Source organism: Rhinopithecus roxellana, chromosome 3 (genome assembly GCF_007565055.1).
Source record: "Rhinopithecus roxellana isolate Shanxi Qingling chromosome 3, ASM756505v1, whole genome shotgun sequence".
Lineage (NCBI taxonomy): Eukaryota > Metazoa > Chordata > Mammalia > Primates > Cercopithecidae > Rhinopithecus > Rhinopithecus roxellana.
This window is the reverse complement of record NC_044551.1, coordinates 112,576,935-112,595,883: the sequence shown is the minus strand read 5'-3', so window position 1 is coordinate 112,595,883 and position 18,949 is coordinate 112,576,935. Positions and strand designations below refer to the sequence as shown.

The window sequence follows — 18,949 nt, the reverse complement described above, 5'->3', positions numbered from 1 at the left end:
TCCTTCTTTCCAGGATTTGTTACAATCATAGTGGGTATGAGATAATGGAAAATAAATTATTCTATTAACATATATATTTTCTTAAACATTTTATTTATGTGGCACTCTGAAGTGAGCAATCTATGAGGGGATAAAATAAAAAGATTTGTTTTCAACTCGGGAGGTAAAACTAGATATATCAATTTGGAACCGATTCATGGTGTGATGCACACAACATGTTGAAAGAATGCCAAAAAGGCGCAAACCATCATACAGTACAAAGGACCAAAAACAAAAAAAACCCAGCATCTTCTTGCTGTGAGGCAATAAGGCACTGCTAAAAGACTTGAGCACCAAAATGATTCTCTACAAATTCTTTCCTTTTTATACTGCAATACTGATTATATTCAAACCTTTAAAAACTAGGCAATACTTAAGATTTAGAGTCAACTTACTTTGTGCGAAATTCTATTTGCTGCTTTTTTAAAAATCAGGTTAAAATAAGCTCTTAAAAATTAAGTAACAATAATCATATACAATACAGATATATAAAAAGGGTTGGTTTATTGTAGTTCAAATACATAAACTGAACATTCAAACATCTTAAAATTAAACTTTAGCAACAAAGTTTAACATTCAAACAGGAGTATAGTTTACAAGAAACACCCAGAAAGGTAATTTGTTGTCTAATCCAGAATATTGATAAAGATCACTTAATGGTGAATAAAATATGTTTAACCAGTGGTTCTATTCTGGCCAACATGTTAGTTATGACCGTGGTTCCATACCTGAGAAGAAATTACTACATAAATCTTCTCTTAGGCTAAACAACAAGACTTGGTCTATAATTCAGAGGGGATAATCAAAGCACATAAGTGAACAAATAAAACTAATCTGATCTTTAGAGACAAAGGTAAAAGTATTGTCCATTATAATAATCGTAGCCTCTGGAAGATAAGAATTCAATTTTCAGTGTCTTCTCTTTTACCCGCTTTAAAAAAAAAAATCAAAACAAAACAAACCCCAACTCAGGTTTTCTTGGAGTCTGTGGTATTTGCATCTGGCAAGTTCAAGCCACAAATGCTCTTACTTCTTGCATGTATTAACACTGCTAGGAAGAACGTCACCAAGTCACTGACTTCCACACCTCATAAAAGGATGAATTTTAGCTTCAAGATTTTAAGATTTACTAGAGACAGCCTATATTTGAGTATGTATGTCAGTCATGCCACACAAAGAAAAGCATAAATATTTCCAAAGTGTTCTGTTCAGAAACTGTTCACAAATGCTTCTCCTTCTGTTTGTCAGATGGTTTTGCAATAGGTTGACTAATGCACATATATGTAAAAACCTGAAAATTGGCTCATGCAAGCATTTTGAATAGATACCCCTGTGGAAGAGTATTTAGAATTATTTTGTTGATCGTCTTGTGGGCTCTGATGCTGTGGGTGGTGGGGGTGGACCCCGGCGATCCAGGTCATCAACATATGCCACAATCAGTTTACGCCTCTCCTCTGGCACACAGTCCAGTACTAAATACCGTTTGTCATTCTGTAAAATTTTTTCTACATCTTTCAGGTGCTGATCAGATTCTTGGATTAATTTTTTGGATCTGAAATAAGAAAAAGAAGTCCAAGAATTACTGACTGCTGTTCACAGGTCTTTCAGAAATGAGCTGGAAATGTCCATCTAATTCCTAATTGTGTTTCCACTTTTTTTTTTTTAAGAAAAATTTCACTGCAGTGGTCACCTTTGTAAGTCGCCTCAGCAAAGACTCCAAGGAGTGAAAGGGCCTCAGAAGCTGAATTACCCTCCCACCCCTAGTGGTGGTCCCTCCAGATCAGGGCTGAGGGTGGGTGGGTAAATCTTGCCCGTGCTGTACCTGTTCTGTGGATGAACAGAGGACTTCAGTCTGCGGGGCTGCCAATCCCAGCATCTTTCACAAGCTTTCACTTTCACATCTTTCACTAAATTAACTATAAAAATGTAGAAAGAAGTCTTACTTCACATCTAATTTAAAAGCCCAAGCTGATGCAAAACATTAAGGATCCTGACCAAAAAATCCAAATGACAAAATATCTAAAAACCACACCCTCAGCACTATCTAGCCTCCCGTGCACATACCCTTTATTAAGATGTTTCAAATTTCTCTCTTAAAGAAGAAAAGCTGGAGCATGAAACAAAAATGGTTTCCTGCATACTGACTGGTAAGCAATGCAAAATTGTTTTCCTGATGATAAATTGTTAGGGGTGAAGAACTGTTGGGTTTGCTACAGAGAAATCTTGTTTATAGGCTCTAATTTCATAATTTACAATTTGTATTTAAATGTACCCAGCAAAATGCTTTCCTTTGAGGGGGGAAAAAAAGTTTATGCTGAGCTTACATAGATGATTTCATGCTTTAACCACACTGAATAGTCTTCAGAGGAGGCAAAGATAACTGATAGTGAAAGATTATTTTAAAAGACTTTTCATGAAATACAATTCTTATATAGTTGAGGGTATTCCTTAAAAAAGCAGTGAAGTAAAAAAAAAAAAAAAGGTATGTATTAAAAACTGGATGGGTGGGTAACACAAAATAAGAATTGACATCTGGGCCCTTTCTTTAAAAAAAAAAAAACAAAAAAGTATGGTAGATATGGGCTGTATTTGACTTTGGACAGAAGTTGGCATCTTCTTATCCCTAAAAATTAATAATGTGTGTGAATGCAAAGAATGCTCTGACCATTAGAGTAAAGACTAGTAAAGAGAATGACTGCCAATATGAAACATTTCATTGCACACACCTATATGTTATAAATTTGGTCTCTTTCAAAAGTGTCCTGAAGTCAGCTTTGGCTGTGATATATTTGTCTCTGATATATTCTTCAAATTCTCTTTGCTTTTTCTGTTAAAAAAAAAAAAAAAAAGTTAAGATTATGGAAATAAAGCCCACTAATTCCAAAATAAACATCAATTATTTATTAAACAGTAATGTTTAAGTCACATAATAAAATTCAAATCTCAAAAGAAAAAGGCAACAGGGTACATTTTGTTCATATATAAAATTCATTAAAGCACATAATCTGCAATGCTCATTTTTGTGTCATACAGAAAGAATGAGGAATCATAAATTAGTAGTGGCTGAAACTTGAGCACTTCCTATGCGCTACACTGCTGAGCATTTTATGAGGATCATCTACTTCAATCTTCCTAACAACCTCATGAGGTGGACACTTAAAAATAAGGATATTAAGGATTAAGTGTTCACTTCCTGCACACTGTATTTTTAACTTCAAGAACAAAAACAGTAATTTGTGGATACAGCAACTGTAGGTTAACACTCAAAACTTAACTTACACAGTACTGAGCATTTAGCTTTCCAGCAAGCCAAAAGTTATAAGATGAATCAACTCTTTGGACTTAAAAAAGACTTTATTATCAATTCTAAACAGTCAGAAAAGTTGGAAACTGAGACTGGGTCTACCCCTCTTTCCCAGTCATGCATATTTTATGGTCCAAACATCTACAATCCAATAGACTTTGAGGGGGAAGAATATTAGATTTATGAGTTTTTATAAAAGATGCCCAGACCTAGAGAAACCTATCAGGAAAGGGGAATGATGTAAAAGAAAACAAATAAAAGGCCTAGGGATAAAATGAACTGTAGTAAACAACACTTTTCTTAACATCATTCACTGTTTCAGACCTTGAAGCATATGAGAACTAGTGATCTCGTCACAGGGTTCTATTAGTCAGGCTTAAGAGTCAAGTGCTTTGATAGTTTGGTACCAATTGCCAGCCTAAATATGTCTGTCTAGTGGTACCTGACTAAAATAAAACTGTAGCTTCATTAAACCTCTAAGATCCTAAAATACAGGCTTCACCCCAAGCATTAAAATGTTAAACTTTCTATTGTGCTCTCTTGCTAATTTATCATGCAAGAAACAAAACATGAACTTAAAAATCAGATTCACTTCTCATACACTTAAAAGTAATTCACTTAAAACAATCAACTTCATATTTAAGTATTTATAAATTGATAGTAAATCTTGACACAAAATCCCCTTACCCTGTCACTGGAGGAGAACTTAATACACCGAGGATCTTCCTTAATGATTTTTTTTACTTCTTTCCACGTGGATGTTAAGGTAATCTTTGAAAAGACATGTGAATAAAAAATATAAATACAACTCACTTTTACTTAGGGGGTCAAACTGCAGCACATATGGTACATAATATTACACACTGACCTGCGATCTCTTGTAATGCCCAAGCGTAACTGGACTAGTTAGGGACAGGGAAGCAGCGTTAATGCAATTTCTTTTTGTTGGCTTGCCACAAGAGTTATTTTCATGGCCATACTTTCAAGGTGGCCTAAGACAATCACCTGCAAACCCTGTATTTACATGGGCAAACATCGTAACTTCTGAAGAAACCATCACCAAAAAGAGAGCAGATAAAAAGGAACAAAACCTGGATAACAAAGCGTACAAACTGCCGAACAAGAGGCCACAGTACCAAATTGAAAATGGATCAAAAGAAGAAATTTGCTAAATCTATTATCAGGAGGGATCACTGACCATACAGCTAAGGACATTTTGAATTACTATAGGAGCAGTTATGAATGTGAAAACTAGAAAGAATAGGAATTTCTAAATAATTAAGAATACCATAATTTTTTTAAATCAGAGAATTGTCATATAATGAATTCCAGTAATGAATCTAAAGACCATGACACTAAAAATAGTATCAATGCTTTGCTTTAAGAAATTACTAACAAAGATTCATCCAGATTAAAATGAGAAAAATAAGAGACTCTTACCGCAGAAGTTTCATCCAGAAGTTGCCTAAAGTGCTCCCTCTTTTTTTTGGTAAGTGCTTCAATGTGTTCATTAAAAAGTTTCTCTTTCTCCTCTCTTTCCAATAAGGATCCAGATTCCCAGCGGTGATCTTTTCGGAGGGTCCTACGAGTATCAGACCATGACACATCTGAAGAACGTACCTGAAGAAAAAAAATTATATATATATCACCAAAGAGACTTATCTGAATGTCTATTTGCACTCCATGTCCACTGCAGCATTATTCACAATAGCCAAGATATGGAATCAACCTAAGTGTCTATCAACAGATAAATGGATAAAGAAAATGTAATAAATATACACAATGGAGTACTACTCAGCCTTAAAAAAGAGGAAAATTCTATTCATTTGTGGCATGGATAAACCTAGAGGACAATATAAGTGAAATAAGCCAAGCACAGAAACACAAATACTGCATAGTCTCACATTTGTGGAATCCGAAAAAGTTGAACTCATAGAAATAGAGGGTAGATAGATGGTCACCAAAGTCTAGGGGGTAGGAGACAGGACAAGGGAGAGAATGAGGAGTTACTTGTGAAGTTTCAGAGAGACAGCAGGAATAAGTTTTGAGATCTACTGTACACCAGGGTTAACTAAAGTCAATAATGTATTCTATATTCAAATAACTGACAGCAAATTCCAAATGTTTCACCACAAAAAATTACAAGCAAACAAAGTGATGAATATGTTAAACAGCTTTGGTTTAATCATTCCACATTATCTACCTATATCGAAACAGCAACTGTACCCCATAAGTATATACAATTATGATTTCTCAAAACAATTTTTAAAAAGAAGACAGCATAATAGAAGGCATAACAGGTCAGGCTGGCTCACCAACCAGCAAAAAGATATGCTTCATTGGTGGTAATGGCATTAAAAGTTAAGCCACACTACTGCCAATGTGAAGAAACACAGACTAAAATGATAGGTAAGAAAAGAAAAATATAAAAACATTTATTTAACCAACACTTACCAAGCATCTAAATACAAGTCAGATAAATACCGTGCTTCACAGTAAGATTACAAAATAAGTAAGACGCTATCCCTTCCTTCAAAGAGTTCACTTAAAAAAGAAGAAAAAAAAGGATAAAAAGTGCAGGCGCGGTGGCTCACGCCTGTAATCCCAGCACTTTGGGAGGCGGGTGGATCACCTGAGGTCAGGAGTTTGAGACCAGCCTGGCCAACATGGCTAAACCCCATTTCTACTAAAAATACAAAAATTAGCTGGGTGTGGTGGCACGTGCCTGTAGTCCCAGCTACTCAGGAGACTGTGGCAGGAGAATCACTTGAACCCAGGAGGCAGACGTTGCAGTGAGCCAAGATCATGCCACTGCACTCCAGCTAGGTGACAGAGACTCCATCTCAAAAAACAAACAAACAAAAAAACCAAAAAGGATAAACATGTAAGCAAATAACTGCAAGTACAGGTAGTAAGTGCTGCAGAGTCATATGCTGAGCACAAGGATGGTCTGAGGAACAGTGAGATCGAATCTGCCTAGATGGGTCAGGAGTAGCCTCACAGGAGAGATACTTGAGTGTACCCCTGAAGAACGAGAAAGTCTGTCACTGCAACAGGAACACTTCCAAATCATTTCAGGTAGAGGGACTGCCATGAGCAATGGAAGGATGGTATGGTTCATTAAGCATGTTCAGCAAGGTTACAGTTCAAGGAGCAAATGAAGGAAGCAAAGGTGTTTAGGAAATATGAAGGTGGGAGGTAAGAAATGAACCATCTTTTATATTATGCTAAGGAGGCTGAATGTGACCTGCAGGAAACTGCTGGGAGTACAGAGAACCTTCATCCCCTGCAAGTAACCAGGAGAGTGACAAAATTAGATTCGTTTTTTATGAAGATTTCTGTGACTGCAACAGAAGAGACAAATTTGAGGGAATGTTAGAGGTAGGGAGAGAAATTAGGAAACTACTGTAATTGTCCAGGGTGTAGGACAAGGTTGTCCAACCCGTGGCCCACAGGCCACATGCAGCCCAGGATGGCTCTGAATGTGCCCCAACACAAATATATAAACTTTCTTAAAACATTATGAGATGTTTTTGTCTTTTTTTCTTTTTTTTTTTTTAGCTCATCAGCTATCATTAGTGTTAATGTACATTTTTCTTTTTGAGACGGAGTCTCACTCTGTCACCAGGCTGGAGTACAGTCGCACAATCTCGGCTCACTGCAGCCTCCGCCTCCCAGGTTCAAGTGATGCTCCTGCCTCAGCCTCCCACGTAGCTGGGACTACAGGCACACACCACCACACCGGGCTAATTTTTGTATTTTTACTAGAGACGGGGTTTCACCATGTTGGCCAGCCTAGTCTTGAACTCCTGACCCCAAGTGATCTGCCCGCCTTAGCCTCCCAAAGTGCTGGGATTACAGGCGTGAGCCACCGTGCTCAGCCATGTTAGTGAACTTTATGTGTGGCCCAAGACAATTCTCCTTCTTCCAATGTGGCCCAAGGAAGCCAAAAGATTGGATACCACTGGGTAGAGTAAGAAACAGATGCAAGGGAAGAAATCAGAAGTGACAAGAGTAAAAAGTTCCACTGAAAAAGAGAAAAGAAATAGCATAGGAGAGATGTGACAAAGAGAAGCCACCCCCAACTCCAAAAAATATTAGCAAGTAGGACAGTAGTCTGGGGGCATTCACTGTAGGGACAAAAAAACCCTACATACCTCAACAACCATGAGGGGTAAGGGAGAAAGATTTACAACGAAGTTTCAGGGTATCTCCTGGGGTCAGTTACACTTCCAGTCCTCAATCTCATACCATCTACAAGTATAACTGATCATCACAATGATGGCCCTAAATCATCAACAAGAAAGTTAAATTGTGTTCAGCACATTTTATTTCTCACTATGGCAGGTAAGTGTGTGGTATGTCGACTTTCATCAAGAATGATAAATAACAAAGTTGTGAGACTAAATGATTATGACTTTCCATATATGCAAAATGCCTAACTTCTGAATTTGTTAAATAACTAGAGTGTTTTCCTATAGTAACAGTACCAATACCAAGTATTCAATTTTTAAATGCTTTATAATTTAGCAAATTATCTCCCTCAGAATTGAATAACATTAAAATATTCATAACAGTAATATAATAAATTTCCAATATCCAGTACGTTAGAGAAAAAAAGTAAAATATTAACATATACCATATCAGACAGAAGAGCTTTGAAATTCTGGATAGCTTCTTCTCGTTTGTGCTGCTCTCTCTCTCGATCTATTTCTTTTGTTTGTTCTGAACGAGCCTTTTGAACCTCCCTTTCTCGTTCTCGAAGGCTTGCCTCAATGCGGGCTTGCCTTTCAAGCTCCTTTTCTTTTTCTGAGTCTAAATTCTGTAAAAGTAAAAATTACATTATCCTTCTTACCAACTCCATCAAAATATGTTTTTACAGAATAATCAGCTTGCCAAATAAAAAATTCCAAATCTAGTTTTTGCCCAGAATATACCTAAACACTGTGTATCTCTCATCTCCAAATCAACTAGACTCTCATGTTAAGAATACTAACAAGCAAAATTCCAAACCCCCAATAGAAAAATCCCCAACAACAACATATACCCTTAAACACAAGTTAGAATTGTATTATTCAATGAAAGTAATACAAGTAAACACAACAGTTACCTTGGCTATTTTTTCAATGTACTGTTTGAAAAGATCTTCTCTCATTGATGAACTATCTACTGCTTTGTAACGTGGATCACTTTCTACTTTGTCTTTTACTTTGCTCCATCGAGACTGACTGTCCAAGTGATGATTAGATAACAGTTCAAAGAAATCCGATTTAATCTGTATTTTGAAACAGGTAGTGGGATGGGAGGGAAAATAATGTACTATGAGAAATTCATCATATCTTAAATATTTACAACTAGAAAAAAAATTCACTTACCTTAAATATGCGAATAACTTTTAAAATACAGGCATTTAGAGTAGAATGAATTACAGTAAAAGAAAAGATCAGAAGTGTTCTTTTACTAGAAATGTAAACATCAACAAGCATATAGGCTTTCATCTAAAATTTGCCAAATTCAAGATAAATAATACTTTATAAAGAAATTATTCAAATATAGAAAAAGGCTTTTTCAGATTATTGATAACTTCAGATCTCAGAACTGCCATGTATTCTTAGGGAATATAAATTTACATCAAGCTGCATTTATTTTTAGCTAAGAGTCAGGCTTATGAGCTGACAATACTTTAATATCAACATGGTAAAAATGATTTATTTAAAAAACTATATGGATAAAAATTTTGGCCATTGAAATTAATAAGACATTTAAAAATCACTGCAAGTCATTACAAACTTATACTGTCAAATGTCTAAAATCAAAATGGGGTAAAAATTTGTATTTTGGTGAAAAAAAGGCAGTTGTACACCTTGATATGTGAGAAAGTTATAGAATTTCTATGTTCATAATTAACCATTACTAAAAAATTGTATTCGTATCTTCTATACTTTTTAGCATTAAACATGTATGCCTATACCATTACAAACTCAGAATGTAAGTGTTTATCCAGTATTATACTCAACTGAAATACCAAGTTAATAACATTATACCAAAGGTATTAAACATTCATCCTTCAGTATCAACATATACAACTACTTAAAACCCCTCTCCAAAACTGTATTTCTTATTTATTTAAATAGGTGAGGAAAGGAGTAAATGAGATAGTTATTTTTATGTATGCCTGAGGGCCTAATTGTTTTAAAATTTAATCCCACGTATACTACTTTGTACTTCTACCACAGAAGATACCCAAGATAACCAAGGTCATTTCAACAAAGGATTCTGACCATATTAAGAACCCCTCCCTTCCAGTAGGAACTGAATATGGACCTTCCCACCTGATCAGGGGAATCAGGATTTAAAATGTGTGTGCACAAAAATATATGAATCATTCCTTCTGCCTAGCCTAACACTATCATTTCCCCTTACAACTTCATTTCTCCTACTGGAGGATTAAAAGTGAGACTGAGGCCAGGCACAGTGGCTCATGCCTATAATCCCAGCACTTTGGGAGGGTGAGGTGGGTGGATCACCTGAGGTCACAAGTTGGAGACCAGCCTGAAAAACATGGTGAAACCCCATCTCTACTAAAATCACAAAAAGTTAGCTGGGTGTGGTGGCAGGTGCCTGTAATCACAGCTACTCGGGAGGCTGAGGCAGGAGAATCGTCTGAACCCGGGAGGCAGAGGTTGCAGTGAGCCGAGACTACACCACTGCACTCCAGCCTGGGCAACAAGAGCGAAACTTCATCTCAAAAAAAAAAAAAAAAAAGTGAGGTTGATGTCCTTTCTGGAAAATACTTTTAAGGTTATAAGAAGCAGAATATCTGCATCTGAAATGTTTGTAAAGACAAGAGCTAATCAGCTGTGGATTTCTCCACTACTAAAGTTGGCCTTTCACTTTGAACTAGTAAGAAACACTCATAAACCCAGTATTTCCAGACAGTGATTAAGAAACCACCTGATGTAGTGATGTAACTTAAATTTTTCTGTTCATCTTGCCTACTTTTTATCTGACATGATGAACACCAAATTCCTAGATGTGTTTGACAACTGGAAGGCAAAATTTACAAAATTTATGTTAAATAAAACATGCAAGTTATATCAAATAGGAATCTTTCTAAGCCACAGGAATTTGTATTAGCTTAAAACAATTATCATATGTTAGACATGAAACCTATAAAGTAAGGATTATCATATAGGTTTTTAAATGTGTGATGTATAAACAAGTGAACTTTAAATAAAATTAAACTTTAACTTCCTTTCATTGTGGACATTACCATGACAGGTTATAAATGGCTTACTAAGGCTATCAGTATGAGAACAATTGCCTGACAGCTGCATAAATGTCAAAAAATGTCATTTACCATTAGCTGCAATTCAAGGCCTTATTATTCTCCCCATTCCTTACTATAATGAAAATAATTTATTCACAGGAAATTTAAAAGAGAGGGAAGAGAAAAATATGTCAATTTCGTAACAGTGGATTAACTCCAACTACGTACAACCTCAAATGTGCTGTACAAAAGGTAAAGTATTTGAACCATAATTTTATAAAAATTGGTTATAATATTACAATAAAATAGCTTAAGAATAGCTACTTTGGCAAACAAAATAAGTAGACTTTTTTTTTTTTTTTAAATCCCATTCTGTTGTCCAGGCTGGAGTGCAGTGGAACCATCAAAAGTCACTGCAGCCTTGACCGTTTGGGCTCAAGCGATTCCCCCACTTCAGATGCCAGAGTAACTGGAACTACAGAAGCACATCACTACAACCAGCTATTTTTTTGTTTTGTTGTAGAGATGGGGGTCTTGCTATATTGTCTAGGCTGGTCTCAAGCAATCCTCCTGCCTCAGCCTCCCAGAGTGCTGGGATTATAGGCATGAACCACCGCGCCTGGCTGATAAGTAGACTTTTAAAGGCATTTTTTAATAAAATGGAAAACTAGTAGTAAAAACTACATGAAAATGATGCTCTTACTGTGAGAATGACTCTACCTTGAAAATGTTACTTAAGAAAAACAAGAATTTCACCAGAAGTCAATGTTCTTCACAGGTTTTCAAAATTAGTTTTAAAATTAGTTTTAAACCTTTAGTATTCAGCTATTGATTCAACTATCACAATGCTACAAAGACCAGCTGGAGAATCACAAGAACAAGGAAATAAATTCTAGTACCATGCTACTGGTACTGCTCTTGCTATCTAATTACACAGTTCCAATGTGATTTTTTGTTAAGTATACACAATATACTTAAGAACAGTATAAACAATACAGTGGAAGTCATGAAAGAAAAATGATAAAACCCCATAAACCAAATGTGCTCAAAATGTGAATATAAAATCCACTATATTTAAACCCTTACTTTAAAGATTTCTGCTTTGATGGCCTAGTTAGTCATTGATTTTGCATTCTGTAAATTGGCTGAGAAAGCTTCACTTTAGCAATTTCCTGCCTTTTTTTCTTTAATCTAGTAATGGTATAAAGCCAAACCTGTAATTTAGAGAATTAAGATTTTTATAGTCAAAATAAAATAAAGCTGAATATATTAAATATTAGATTTATTTAATTTAGATGTCATATCTATTTAATTTCTTTTTTTAAATTAACACATTCTGGGCACAATTCTCATCACTTCATAAGGAAAAAAGACTAAAAAAATGTAAAGTACCGGAACTGCGGGAGGCTAAAGTCACCACACAGAGATACCAATTCTTTCCTCACTAGGGAATCCCATAACACTTTGCGTGTCAGTGATTGACAGCTGTCACTGAACTGATTGACAGGCCGCACAGCACAAAACTGTAAAGTCTATCCACTTGTTATAAAACAGAATACATAAAATAGTTATAAAAAAAAGTGTTTAGAAAAAGAAAATCAGTTACAAATGCAAAGATAAACACATTTAATTTGTATAAAAGCAATCATACAAAATCAAACAATCACTTATTTACTTGATTTTCTTAAATAGGTTATTCTAAAAGTCAAAAGTAGCAAATAATTCATTAACATGATTCTAATTCAACATATAAAATTATGTAGTAGAATTTGATTTTACACATTTCCTCTGAGAAGCATAATCATTTTTTAAGTAAACAGTGAAACAATTCTGGAAAACTCACTTGGAAGCCAAATAAGTCAGATAATTAGGAAGTTTCAGACATTTCTGATAAAAGCTGTTTTAGCTAATACTGTTACTATTTTGAATGAAAGAGACTTCTTCCCAGGAGTAGCATTACTTTCAAACAACATTCCTTAATAGATCTTGTAATATTATAACTTTCTAGAATAAGAGGTAATTGTAAATGTCAAGAATATTAGGCTCCAGAGGTTATTTTTCTGCATTCACAAAGCATACCGGGACACTAAGGAGAGTGGCTGCATGTTTTGATGGTTCACACACCACTGGGGTCATCTCCCTACTATTTTGCCTCCCCAGTGGTAAGCTCCTCTCCACTCCTGACACTGCTATCAAATGACATTTGGAATTCATTCATCTTTAATAGCTGACCTTTAATTCTGATAAGCAGTAATTTATATGTAAGATATGTTTACTGAAAGATTAGAAAGTCACTAAAATGCTGTCTTTTAGAGGGCAAAAAAGATAAAGAAGCTCTTTGAAATTCAAATATTACCACCTATAAAGAATCCTGAAATCTTAGAAGGCACCACCGAGCAGGCAGTCCTAACAACCCGTTCTGATTTTACCAGGCATCTTAATAATATAATTTAAAGCAAAAGTATATAGTTTAGTGAAGCTACTAAAATAAGCATTACTTAAGTAAAGTGATAGAATACATACATACATAAATAATTATAAAAGCTAAAAGAACAGTCCATGTAGGTCCTATTATTTTACGCTGATGGATAAGGTTAGAAACATTAACACCAGCACAGTCCTTTCCCATTCACACTCCCATCAATCACACCACTGGAACTAAAACCATCTTACCTTCTCACCTCTGGTCTTCGAATCTTCTTTCTCTTTCTTCCTAGCAGCGGCCACAAACTCATTAAACAAGGCTTCTCGGTCTTTCATCTTTTCAATTGCTTTGAATCTTGAATCTTTAGCATGCTTGGCTGCAAATTCACTAAAAGTTGCTCTGTAACAAAATTACAAGTGTGCTAACTTTGGCAGTTACTTCTGCTTGTATAAAGGCATAGCAGAAGATACCATTTTTCCAACAAGAGTATATGACAAAGAGACACGGGGACTCAACATCTACCTAACAGTGAACAGTAAGTTTCAGAAAGGAGTAAAAAGAGGTAATGAGCAAAAATGTGGTTAAGGGATTTGTATGCTATCAGCATAGAATTAGAATATTTATTATAAAAAAAAAAGAGAGAGATCACAGAGTAAAGAATTTGTATGCCTCAAGAGACAAGAGCTCATCAATTTCTACTCTAAGATGAAGCTGAGTCCTGCCTTCAACCATAATAGAAAAATTCTTATTGGATTAGCTGTCTTTCCACACACGACTATAAAACTGGACAGAAGCATATGAGACAACTGATTTCAAGGAGTAGACAACAGAAAGAGTAAGACTGAAATGCCTGAAAGAAGGGAAATTTATGAGGTGCAGAGAGAGCTCAAGTCCAAATAGAGTACCGTAGGCTTAATGAACTGGAGGAAGCAAAGATTAGAGCTTGGGTGAAGAGGAATCTATAAAGAGAGGGTACCCAAGAAAAATCCGACTTAGCGATTACTCATGAGTCCACAGCTAGGCCAAGCTGTATAACAGCAGGGAAAGATCACTCTCTACATCAGGCTACTACAGGATTAAGAGCATAGAAGAGATACTAGACAGAGAATCAGTAGTATTAAAGGGAGGATAGGATCAGGCCAAAAAGGCCACAAAAGATCCACAAGGAAAACAGAGCTGGAAAGTTAAAAGAAACATACTACACTTTCAGAGATTCACACTAACAAAACATAAAGTCAAGCCTAAAGGTGGCAACCAGTAAATGCACTGCCTACTAAAACAAAAAAATTTTTTTTTCACTTTTCAATGAAAGGTAACAGACTCCAGGGTCTCTACACATTAGCCACAAAGTCCAATATTCAATCAAAAATCACTAAATATAAAAGAAACGTGATCCACAGAAAAATTTTTTTGGAGTCAATAGAAACTGAACCCAAGATGTCCAGATGTTGTTCTAAGTAGACAATAACTTTAAAACAACTATTACTGGCCAGGTGCAGTGGCTCATGCTTGCAATCCCAGCACTTCAGCGGGGGCAAGGTAGGAGGATCATTTGAGGCCAGGAGTTTCAGACAAGCCTAGGCAACACAGTGAGACTCCGGCCGGGCACGGTGGCTCATGCCTGTAATCCTGGCTACGTGAGAAGCTGAGGCAAAACAATCTTTTGAACCTGGCAGTCAAAGGCTGCAGTGAGCCGAGATCGTGGCACTGCACTCCAGCCTGGATGACACAGCAAGGCCTTTTATCAAAAAAACAAAAACAAAAAAACATAGCGTGGCCAGGCATGGTGGCTCATGGCTGTAATCTCATCACTTTGGGAGGCCAAGGCAGGTGGATCACTTGAGGTCAGGAGTCCCAATACCAGCATGGCCAACAAGGTGAAACCCTGTCTCTACCAAAAATACAAAAAAAATTAGCTGGGAGTAGTGGTGGGCGCCTGTAATCCCAGCTACTCAGGAGGCTGAAGCAGGAGAAAAACCTCGGAGGCAGAGGTTGCAGTGAGCTGAGATCACGGCACTACACTCCAGCCTGGGTGACAGAGCAAGACTCTGTCTCAAACAAAACAAAACAAAACAAAAAAACGCCATAGTGAGGCTCTGTCCCTACAAAAACTTTAAAAATTGGTTGGGCATGGTGGCACACGCATATAGTCTCAGCTACTCAGGATGACTGCTTAAGCCCAGGAGTCTGAGGCTACAGTGAGCTGTGACTGACCCACTGCACACCAGCCTGAACAACAGAGCAAGACTCTGCCTCTTAAAAAAAATAACTAAATAAACAAAACTGTTATTATTACACTGAAAGAATCAAAGAAAAACAGGTTCCCAAAGAACTGAAAACATGATCTAAAAAATGAATGAACAAATAAGGAGTTTTGGCAGAGACGCAGAAAATAATAAAAAGAACCTAAAACTAATGAAAAAAAATTAACTGGATAGGATTAACATGAGAGTTGACAATAGAATAAAGAGTCAATTATATGAAGTTAGATCACTAACAATCATCTAATCCAAAGAGGAGACAGAAAAAAGACTGAGGTAGAGGAAACAGTCTCAGGGACATGTGAGATAATATCAAACACTAATATATGTGTGATTATAATCCCAAAAGAGAAAAGAATGAAGGAGGGAAGAAAAAATACTAGCCAAAAACTTCCCAAATTTGATGGAAAACATCAATTTATAAATTCAAAAAGCTCAGCAAACTCCAAATAGGTTAAATGAAAGGATGAGGCTTATGAGGGCTAATGAGCCTACGTTTTAAAAAAGAAGTTTCTCCATAAATAAAAGGCATTATAAAGCTTTCATATATTTGGTATATATTTTAAATATTTGAAGCTTTCACCAGTGGTGCGATCTTGGCTCACTGCAACCTCTGCCTCCAGGTTCAAGCAATTCTTCTGCCTCAGCCCCCCAAGTAGCTGGGACTACAGGCACCCACCACCACGCCTGGCTAATTTTTGTATTTTTAGTAGAGATGGGGTTTCACCATACTGGCCAGGCTGGTCTCAAACTCCTGACCTTGTGATCCGCCCACCTCGGACTCCCGAAGTGCTGGGATTACAGGCGTGAGCCACTGCGCCCAGTCAACAATTTACTCTTATAATTAACAAGCCTATACTTAGCATGGTTTTAGAAGAAAAAAATAAAGATTAGCCCATTCAAAAACTATTTAGCTATTTAAATGCAAAAATAAAACATTCTCTTATGTGTTACAACACAGATTATATTTTTAATTATAAACAAAAAACTGGCCAGTTAATCTCAATTTTGAACTTAAAACATCAACTGAAGGTTAAACGTATCACTCACAGCTAACATTTATTATTATTATTATTGTTATTATTATATATTTTTTGAGTTTGAGATGGAGTCTAGCTCTGTCCCTCAGGCTGGAGTGCAGTGGCGTGATCTTGGCTCACTGCAAGCTCCGCCTCCCAGGTTCACGTCATTCTCCTGCCTCAGCCTCCTGAGTAGCTGGGACTACAGGCGCCACCATAGCCGGCTAATTTTTTTGTATTTTTTTTGTAGAGATTGGGTTTCACCATCTTAGTCAAGGTGGTCTCCATCTCCCGACCCCATGATCCACCCACCCTGGCCTCCCAAAGTGCTGGGATTACAGGCGTGAGCCACCATACCCAGCCAACATTTATTATTTTTAAGCTTTGCTGACCAAGGCTAGATTCTAATAATCTTTTGTATGTAACCAATACTAATCATAATATCTAACGTTAATTCAACATTTTTAACAAAGAATATACTGCATATCTGGTTTGAACAATAGATACATACCAATAATAAAATGGCATGGTAAAATAAAAATGTATATTCCAGAAAAGGGATCATATGTAGTCCATTAAATGTTTTATTTTCATGATAAATTAAGCACTTCACTTTATAATTTTAAGATAGAAAAAGCAAGTATAGGTTGGGCATCCCAAATTTGAAATCCAAATGCTCCGAAATCCAAAACTTACTTAGTGCCAACAAGACATTCAATTCAGATTTTTGAATTTGGGATGCTCAGCCAGTAAGCATAATACAAATATTCCAAAGTTTAAAAAAAAATAAAAAAAAAACTGAAATCCAAAAGACTTCTGGTCTCAAGCATTTGGGATAAGGGATAATCAACCTGCGTTGCTATGATTAAACAATAAATTATGATTAAAGAGAAAACCTTTCAAAAAGTGGAAAATCAATATGTAAAGTGATAACTGAATTATTTTAGACTTACTTCTATTACTTACAGGTAACAGGTAAAATATCTGACAGTTTTTATGAGAAAAGACTAAAGTGAACCTTTAGCATTAGATTCCCATGGAGATGTTTTCTTATGACTTGTTTCTTAACTGTGAAAAACTACTTTAAAACAAACAGGATAAAAAATATTTTGGAGGGAAGTGGGTAATCGTTAGTGGTGGGTGACAGGGAGATGGTAGTGACAAGAGACCGACCATGGGAGGTATGACTTAAATTTTCATTAAAAAGAAAAAAGACATACAAGACACAGGCACAGTTCAGTAATTTCCCCCTTTCTTTCCCGCTGGAACAAACTCTGGTGCTCTATATTTACTAGCTCTACTAAAAAGTTCTGCAATATTTCTCCCACTTAAAAAAAAATTAGGCCAACAGACAATATTTTCTCATTTTAAAGTTTTTCCTCCTTGCATTCTTCTAGGACTAAAAATGGTCTTAATTTCTATGCCCGAGTTGGATGTATCAATATAACAATACAGGACAATGCCCTTAGTGCCTGATCATTTCATTTTATGAAGTAACCTGCACAGTACAGATCACTTCAACAATTCTGCCTGCCTGAAAAGAACACCAGTAGAGTACTATGATATGGTAAGACTTAGTCAGATCTACTAAAGGGAAACCTCTTTGGAGTTTCAATTATTCATAGACCCATATGGAGTTTTAATAAATATATTCTGCTGAATGATTTGGAAATAAGCGGCAGACATCTTAAGACTTCACTCAGAAATATTTCAACATGCAACTCCTGAGAGTAAAGTCTTTTTCCTCCATAATCACAATACCCAAGAACATTACTATTTCTCTAATAACATCTAATATCCCATTCTTACCAAGTGTCCTCAATTGCTGCCCTCCCCCGCCCCGCTGCCAAAAGTCTTTCATAACACAGACTCAACTATTTTGACCCATGATTTCACTCATTCTTTTGACTCAGAAATAACTCAGGACTCCCTGGAAAGTCTGAACCTCTATTACCCCTGAAGAATATTACATTCTTCGTATCACAAACACTCTATTAGCTTTATTTTCTAAAACTTAAATACCATATTTCAAATATAAAATTATAATACTAAACATACCTTCTTAAACAACATCACTCTTTCCTACCTCCACAGACAACATTAACTATTTATATAAGATGAACCTTTATAATAAGTGCCATTTAACCAGAGACTCCATGATTCTACCTGACAGTTTTAGAATACTGAAGTATTCACAGTAACCTAACACCACTACTCTTACATCTAAGTCATAAATAAGAGTAATTCCCCCTGCCTATACAATTCTGTGCAACACTGAAATCTAGTTGAAATCCCAGCTTCACTTGGGCAAGCTACCTAATTTGCTTATCACATGTAAAAGAGGTATCACATAAGTATCCTAAATCAAACTACCTGTGCTGACTGAATATCTGTATGCATATATAAAAAATTGTATGCTTTCAGTCATGTTTACATGTATGTATAAATGCAGACATATATGTTTTAAAGTGCAAATAAGCACATAAGATACCCAGTAAATATTATTATAAAGTTAGGCAAATAAATTTAAAATGTCTCACTGTCTTCAGCCCATTATATGTATTTAATACATATTATCAATCAACTGAAAATGTCAGACACAACCATTTCTAGACACTCAGAAAATTTTGA

General features: G+C 36.0%; 1 protein-coding gene across 6 annotated transcripts in view; it reads right to left on the bottom strand.

Annotated features, from left to right (window-relative positions):
- Positions 1-524: 524 nt before the first annotated feature.
- Positions 525-18,949, bottom strand: part of TCERG1 (transcription elongation regulator 1) — a 64,174-nt gene continuing 45,749 nt past the window's right edge. For 5 of the 6 annotated variants that reach the window (XM_010378208.2, XM_010378211.2, XM_010378209.2 and 2 more), the window contains 7 exons: positions 13,287-13,437; positions 8,454-8,618; positions 7,983-8,165; positions 4,784-4,963; positions 4,031-4,114; positions 2,766-2,866; positions 525-1,591 (listed from right to left, as the gene is read on the bottom strand). In XM_010378208.2, the coding sequence (XP_010376510.2) occupies positions 1,390-1,591; positions 2,766-2,866; positions 4,031-4,114; positions 4,784-4,963; positions 7,983-8,165; positions 8,454-8,618; positions 13,287-13,437 (1,066 nt within the window). In that variant the 3' untranslated portion in view covers positions 525-1,389. Of the gene's footprint in view, positions 1,592-1,861; positions 1,956-2,765; positions 2,867-4,030; positions 4,115-4,783; positions 4,964-7,982; positions 8,166-8,453; positions 8,619-13,286; positions 13,438-18,949 lie in introns of all 6 variants that reach the window. The other variant, XR_749589.2, reaches the window with a different exon arrangement.